Source organism: Phodopus roborovskii, unplaced genomic scaffold (genome assembly GCF_943737965.1).
Source record: "Phodopus roborovskii unplaced genomic scaffold, PHOROB, whole genome shotgun sequence".
NCBI classification, from domain to species: domain Eukaryota; kingdom Metazoa; phylum Chordata; class Mammalia; order Rodentia; family Cricetidae; genus Phodopus; species Phodopus roborovskii.
The window spans coordinates 4738305-4746324 of NW_026126469.1; the positions used below are offsets into that span (position 1 = coordinate 4738305).

The following is an 8020-nucleotide window of genomic DNA, read 5'->3' on the forward strand; positions in this document are numbered from 1 at the left end:
CACATTTCCTTTTGGGTGTCTTATGAAGTAGTAGATTTAACTAGAAGAGGAGGCCTGAAAAGGGTCAGCAAAGCATCCAAAGTCTCCAGTGACTTTTAAGCACCTAAAGACCCAGGAAAACAGGCCTACCTCTTAAGTCCCTTCTCTGTATCAAGTATGCAGCGGGTCTATTTACCAACATGTCTATAAAATAGAAGTTAAATTTAAAAGTTTTAAAGACATTTATGTGTGTGTACATGTATGGGTGCACACATACAACAGGTCACAAGTAGAGGTCAGAGGACAGCTTGTGGGATTCAACTCTTTTCCTTCACCACATGGGTTCCAGGGACTGAAATCGGGCTGTCAAGCTTGATGGCAAGAGCGCTGAGCCATCTTACTAGCTGAAGTTTTAAAAGCCAGAGTGAATTGCAGTTCATAACAATTCAGGCTAGTGACAAGGAACCTTGGCAAACTTCTTTTTTTCCCCGCCTCTCCAGCTATTAAACCGTGACTGTTCAGGTTTCTCACGTCCTGTTCCCAAAGGCTAAGAGGCGTCACCGTCTTCCCTTTCACCCATGCATAAGTTCCTGGCCCTCGATTCTAGTTCACGGATTCACCCAAGTGTTCTTCAAGTCAGAGAGGAGCCATGGTCTCCAGAAGGAGCAAGCTCCGGGAGGCAAGCGAGTGGAACCCTCGGCTGAGAACGCGGAGTGCGGGCCTCGGGCAGCACGGCTTCCCGGAGCCTGTTTCCCTACCCGTGAGTCGGGGGAACACCTCACCTCAGGGCAGCGGTGAGCTCGGTGGAGAAGCCGCAGTCGCCCAGTAAGCGCCTACCCACCAGCGCCAGAAAGGGACCCTCCCCCGCGTCCCCGCCCCGGCCTGAGCTCCGTTTTTATTCCGGAAATGCCTGAGGAAAGCCAGCGTCTTCCGCTTGCTCGCGCAGCCAGCAGCCCACTGCTCACCCGCTGCGTTGCTGTCGCTGTCGCTCTGGCAGGGCTCTCCCGGTGGCCACTCACAAATCCACTTCCGGCTCTGTCCGCTTGTGGCGTCCCCTCATCTTCTCTCCGATGTCGACACTTCGGTGTCTGCGAGTTCCGAGGCTGGTGAGTTCCGTGTGCCCAGACGTCTGCGTCCAGTTTGGTGCAGCTGGGGTTCCTCGAGGCTCCACTATGTTCCTTCTTCTTGTGTCCTGGGGGTGGGGGGAATCACCCAAAAATCATCCATATAGCCTGGACTACAGGCTATACAAACCAAATCAAAAACTCCAACCAAAAACAAACAAACACACAAACAAACAAACAAAAAACCCCAAACAAACCCAAAACAATAAAATTTTGTAGACGGTACTATTTGTGTTAATATATCTGGAAGACGCCGTATAAAATGTTTTTTTTAGAGTGTGACACATAACGTTTAATCCCAGAATTTGGGAGGCAGAGGCAGGCAGATTTCTGAGTTCAAGGCCAGCCTGTGCTACATAGAGAAATCTTGTCTCAAAAAACCAAAACAACAACAACAACAACAACAAAAATCCTCCTGGTTTAAAACCATCACTCTATTACCAAGACCGGGCCCTCACAGTTCTAACAAGATAGGGTTGGGTACCCATCCTTATTATATCAGTTAAAGAGACAGCTAAGATCACTGCAAGATGGCTCAGCGTGTAAAGACACTGGCTGCCATGCTGGCCATGTGCACATGGAATAAATTAAAATAAAGATATAAGTAATAGTAAAAAGCAAAGAAAGGAGGGTAGTCAATGTTCCCACTTGTGATAGAGGAACAACTAAAGAGGTCTGGTGACTCTTCCCACAAGTTTTTGGAGTCCTGATATGAGGCTTAGGTTGTAGAGAGCAAGATGTGCACTTAACTACACAGTCATGGTCAAGGTTGTTAAGTTTCAAACCCAGAACAAATGGCTGAGGTGCCTATTTAACATATCAAAGTAGACTTGGCCACCAAGTTCTCCTGGCATCCCTCAGTCCCTCTACCTGCTGACATACTCCTGTCCTCTACCCTGAACTCTCTAGACTGGGCTGCTCTTCCCTCAGAGGCTCTTTCCTATATAATCCAGACATTTTGGTTACCTGCCCCTTTGTACTTGTAGCCTCCTGGCTGCTGTACCTGGTTCCCCTCTCTTCCCTCTCCCTTCCCCTCCCCTTCCCTCACATGGTCCACCTCAGTCTGGTCATGTCCACTCTGGACTTTCCTACATGTCCCTTCCTCTGGCTATGCTCTCCCTTTTATCTATAATAAACATTTTCCTCCACCATACCTAGGAGCAATTATGTCATTTCCCTTTCCTTTTATTTATTTATTTACTTATTTAATTGAAAGGCATAGTCTTACCCATAATGTACCCATCATTGTCTAATAGTGATCTGATAAATTGTCAGAATTGAGTGAAATCTCTTCCTCAGAGGCAAGTCCCTTCAGTGGCTGGCCCGAGTCTTCAACTTTTCCCCTCTCCCAGAATGAGATTGGTGTGGAAATTTTCTTTCTTTGGGGACAATAGTTTGATAGCACAAGTGTCTGTTTTTAAATTATCATTGTAACATCCTGGTAGGAGTGAAGACATTTGAACAGCCCCTCCCTTTATCCATGCCATTATGATCTCTGTTGTTTCTTTTTTGAAGTCTCATTACCTGGCTTTGTTCTAGGATGGAAAGACCGGGTTTGAAGGCTCTTCAGAGCTTAGAAGGGGTCAGAGCACCCCACTCCTGAGCCCCAGTTTTCCTGCTGTGAGAAGAGATGCTTTCATTGTCCTGAGGATGCACCCTCTAGTTTCAGTTCACCAGACATTTAAAGGTGAACAAGAACTTTGTTTCCACTGCGCTCATCTTCTCAGGGGAGCATTGAGGTCACTCCCCCTCAGGGAGATGAGCCCACCAGCCAGCTCCTGGGTTCTGGTCCATGAGTTTCTAGCAGGTGCTTCCTCCTTTTACGCTTCCAGGGACAAAGGCAGAGCCACAAAGGCTGCCATCAGACCATTCTGGTAAGTGATACTGCAGAGCCCAGAAAGCCTGGGAGGCTGGTGAGCACAAACCAGGGGACAATGACCCTCTTCTTAAAGCAGGGAGGAGAGTGTTTCGAAGCTGGCAAGGGCTCCAGGAGCAGTGGCTGCAGCAGGTCGAAAGCCATGGCCTGGACTTGTGTCCTCCTCATGCTGCTGGCTCATCTCACAGGTAAGGGAACTCCTGGGGCCCAGAGCCTCTCTTGCCTCTCCTCTTGCCTGGCTCTGCCCTGGTGATAGGCATGCTTCTTTCTTCTCAGGTTGTGGCCCCCAGCCCATGCTGCAGCAGCCACCATCTGCATCTTCCTCGCTTGGAACCACCATCCGCCTCTCCTGCGCCCTGAGCAGCAACCATAACATCAACATTTATAGCATTTACTGGTATCAGCAGAAGCCAGGCCACCCTCCCAGGTTCCTGCTGAGATATTTCTCACGCTCAGACAAGCACTGGGGTACCAAGATACCCCATCGCTTCTCCGGATCCAAAGACGTGGTCCGGAACCTGGGATATCTGAGCATCTCTGAACTGCAGCCTGAGGATGAGGCTGTGTATTTCTGCGCCATGGGGCTCCGGAGCCAGGAAAAGGAGAACTGGATGGAGAGGGAGAGAGGAGGAGAAAAGTAGTTTACAGATTCTGGATCCCTGCCTCTGGAGACATTCACACCCTGAACTGAAGAGCAGTTTGCTTTGCCCAGCTAGGCTGGCACAGGGAGGAGGGGGAGAGCACCGGCCTCCGCAGAGCCAAGAAGATGGAGCCATTCAGCTTTCCTTGTCCTGCAGGGTTGCCGTGAGCCCCACTGGAAGCGGGATTATAGAATTAAAGTTGCTTTTCTGGGTTTGGCTTGGCTGGTTTGTGATCTCAGAACCAATGTAAGAACCAGCTAGACAGTCTCAGCTTGATCAGGTACCATAAACAGCATACTCATTATGATCACAGGGCAAGCGGATGACAGAAATGTCTTGGAATGGGACCTCCTTGCCAGGGACAAGGTCTTCTATTGTCACCCTCACATTCATAGAGTAATGAAGCTTAGGAAACACCATCATTGCTTGTACTTTGGGGAAGAGCAGGTGCCAAGTGACAGGTCCAGAACAGGTTCCCCTCCTTGGTACTAGTGATGTTTTGGGATGGGGTTGCTTTGTCATGGGGCTGCCTGTGAGTTGTGGGTATTGAACAGCTTCTCTGGCCTCTGCTACCAGATACAGTACACAGCATCCCCACCCCATACACACACACACTGTAAGTGATGATAACCCAGATGGCTCCAGATAGCAGCAAAGGTCCCTGGGGTGAGAGATGCATCTACCTTCCATGCAGGGCAGTGATAGGCCCACAAGCATTTTAAAAACATATATATATATGTATGTATATGTATACACACATATATATATACATACACACATATATATGAAATAATTATTTTTAGTATTTATTATTTATTTAGTGGTGTTTCTGAGACAGGGTTACTTAGTGTACCCCTGGCTGTCCTGAAACTCACTTGTAGACCAAGCTGTTCTGGAACTCAGAAATCCTCCTGCCCCTGCTTCTCAAGTGCTGGGATTCAAGGCATGCGCCATTACTAACCTGTAAAATAATTCTTTATTACTGCAGCTGGTTAGTAATTCATTGTCATTCTATAAAAGTCAAAGGACAAAAGTATTAAAAATAACTGTGGTTAAATAATGTTAATGAACACATTACCAGAGTAGTTGTAAATTGTGACTTCAATGACTATAGTGTGAAGGAGGAGAGGTAAAAAGCAGAGCACTCTTGCAAATGTTTATCAACTTACAATAGACTGCTGAAACTGAATTATCTTATGTGAGTCTCTTGGTAACCAAAAATGAACTGGTATAGGAGTCACACACACACACACACACACACACACACACACACACACACACACACACACGTACGCAGGATGGGGGACATCCAAACAATGCAAGACAATAATATTAGTGACATGGTAAAACACTACATCAAAATAAATTTAACAAAGTTAAAGGTCTGTATATGTTTTTGCAGTGTTATTGTTGAGTCTGGGGGTACAAATAATGGGAGAACAGACCACTTGAAACAGAAGCAAACTTTATTCCAAAAGAAAAATAATCACTGTGGGGCACAAAAGCTTATCAGCTATAGCTGAGACCAGCTAGAGATTGGCTTCTGACACTGTGCAAGGGGCTGGTTTGGGGCCTCTTCTTACAGTAAAATCAAGCACCAGTGTGGGTCAAAGAGCTTTTACAGCATTGAGATCAGGCCTAAAGACATGTTTTTTAGTTTTACAACTTTGATCATAGGATGCTAACTTTGGATGTTTGCACACAGCTACTTTTCCCTGTCCCCCTGAAAGAATGCAAGGCAGAGAGTAGAGTCACTTAGGAGGATAGTTAAAATTAAGGGAACACAAGGCAGAGGGTCCTAGAGAGGCAATAGTTAGAAGCTGACCTTTGTTGCCACACCTGCCTAGTGGGGAAGCTGGGAGGCAGGAGACAAGTGTTAAAAGTTTCCCTCTACACAGTGGCTGCCAGGATGTCTGCTCTTTGGTTGTTAAAGGTTAATAGTGGCTGCCAGCTTTTTTTTTTTTTAAATGTGTTTGAGCTTACAATTTTATAATTTTATATTCCTGGAGCCTTCATTTCTGTATTCCTATTTCTGGACCCTTCACTATCTTTTTTCTTTTATTGAAAATAGATTTTTTTCATATAATATGTTCTGATTGTAGTTTTCCTTCTCCCAGTTTTTCCTACCTCCCCTCCCATCGGATCCACACCTTTTCTGTTTCTTTTTAGAAAACAAAAAGGTATCTGATGAATAATAATAAAATATAACAAGATAAAAATGTACAAATTGGAATAGGACAAACCAACCAACCAACCAAACAAACAAAAGCCAAAGAAAAAGCACAAGAAACATAGATGCAGAGATACATTTGTTGGAACACTCAGGAATCCCATAAAAACCCAAAGCTAGAAGCCAAAATATATAAACAAAGGACCTGAAGGATACACACACACACACACACACACACACACACACACACTCATGCTCTTTCACACAGGCACACACACATGCTCTGATTTTAAGAGACACTCCCCAGATGTTTTGTGCTGACATCTGCTGCTGGATATGGGGCTTCTCTTTAAGAGTGGTTTGTTTCCTCAGTGAGACTCCCTTGAAGAAATAAATATTTTATTTGCAAATGGCTATCAATTGGAGATAGCTTCTGGGTTAGGGGTGGTGTGTGTCCATTTCTCCTTTCCGGTCTAGGACCCTATCTGGTGTAGACCTATGCAGACTGTGCATGCTGTCGCAGTCTCTGTGAGTTCTTACCACCCCTGCTGTGTCTAGCAGGCCTTGATTCCCTGGTATCCTCAACCCTGCTGGCTCTTTCACTTTTTTTTTTTTTTTTTTTTTTTTGCCTTTTCTATAGGGTTCCCTGAGCCCTGCGGAGAGGGATTTGATGGAGACAAATCCTGTTAGGGCTGAGTGTTCCAAAGTCTCCTTACTCTCTGCATAATGTCTGGCTGTGGGTCACTCTATTTGTTCCCATGTGCTGCAGGAGGAATCTTCTCTGATCTATGAGTATAGCAGAATGTTATTAGGAGTCATTTTATTGCTGCATTCCTTTGGCTGGACAGTAGTATTTGGTTTTCTCCTGGGTTCATGGCCTATCTAGTCTTATATTCTTGACCACCCAAGTAATGTGGGGTATGTAGTCCACTTGAAAATGGGCCTTAAAGTAGATATTGATTGGTTATTCCCACAGCTTTGTGTCACCATTGTACAAGCAGATCTTGCAGGCAGATGACTTTTGTAGATTGAAAGGTTTGTAGTTAGGTTGGGATTTACCTCTCTCCTTTGGTAGCATGTAGAGTTCCTTCCAGTACACTACTCAGTATGGATGAAGGCCCCAGATAGACACCATATCACCTTCTCTGTGTTCAATGAGTACTGTACTCTCTCTTTCCATCATAATGTGTGCCTGAGGGATCAAACTCAGGTCCCAAGACTTGGCAGCCAACACCTTTACCCACTGAGCTGAGCTGTCTTGACTGCCCGCCACTGACTGATTTATAGGAAAGCTTAACTTGGGCTTGTCTCTCATGGGTGTGGCCTGCTCTTCCTGTGTGTCTCATGTCAGTTCCTTCCCTTTCATCCCAGTTGTTTCTCACCCAGTCACCACTGGGCTTCCAAATCTCACTCTGCTGTAGCCTGGCCTTGCCCTCTGTCCTTACTATCCCTTCCTCCAGACTTGCCATCACTCTACCGATGACTGTTCCCTGTATGCTGAGGCACATCTGTGGCCCCTGACTTTCTAGTGGCTATGTTCAAATAAAGTGGGTGTGCCTGCTGGCCTGCATCTGTGGTACTGGAGGTTGAGGCAGGAGGATTAGCTTACTGAGTTCCCCTCATCTGAGGCCTGACTCAGATGAGGGGAACCTTTCCTTTTTCTGCTTTTCTGTCTTCCTTTGGAATGTGGAGCAGAATGCAAGTGTGCTTTCTCTGCCCTTTCTGCTTAGGTGGCTGCTGCTGACCTCCACACCTGACTGGGAAGGGCATGTTTCTCTCTCTCTCTCTCTCTCTCTCTCTCCTCCACTTCCCTCCCTCCTTTGGGCAGCTGCTGATATTTTCAGCCTGCCTACCCTGTTGTTGTTGTTTTTTAAATGCTATTAAAATTGTCCTCAAGCATAAAAAGCAAAACAAAACAACAACATAAACAGAAAACCAAGTGAAATGATTTCTAATGATATTCTCTATTTAATACAACATGTCCTAAACATAATCATTTAATGAGCAACCGATGTAACAGGCACGTATGAGCACTATTTTTTTCTTTTGTACTCCACCTTTGAAATCCAATATGTATTTTACAGTTGTGGTCTGTCTCAGCTCACACCCACGACAGCTGCATATGGTGTATGAAAAGAGCGCAGTCTGAATGACAGAGTTCAGATTCCTCATCATCCAGCTTTTGGAGGCTGGTCGGATCCTGTACAGAAAGCCTTGTGTCTTGTCCCTT

General features: G+C 45.8%; 1 protein-coding gene across 2 annotated transcripts; it reads left to right on the forward strand.

Annotated features, from left to right (window-relative positions):
* The first annotated feature begins 823 nt into the window (after positions 1 to 823).
* Positions 824 to 3826, forward strand: LOC127226951 (immunoglobulin omega chain). Of its 2 annotated transcripts, none has more exons than XM_051191123.1 (4): positions 824 to 1085; positions 2643 to 2977; positions 3056 to 3167; positions 3256 to 3826. In XM_051191123.1, the coding sequence occupies exons 3-4, from the start codon at positions 3122 to 3124 to the stop codon at positions 3618 to 3620; spliced, it is 411 nt and encodes a 136-aa protein (XP_051047080.1). In that variant the 5' UTR covers positions 824 to 1085; positions 2643 to 2977; positions 3056 to 3121; the 3' UTR covers positions 3621 to 3826. The 2 variants fall into 2 exon arrangements, with proteins under 2 accessions (XP_051047080.1, XP_051047081.1); XM_051191124.1 differs by having other exon boundaries at positions 3059 to 3167.
* Positions 3827 to 8020: the final 4194 nt, after the last annotated feature.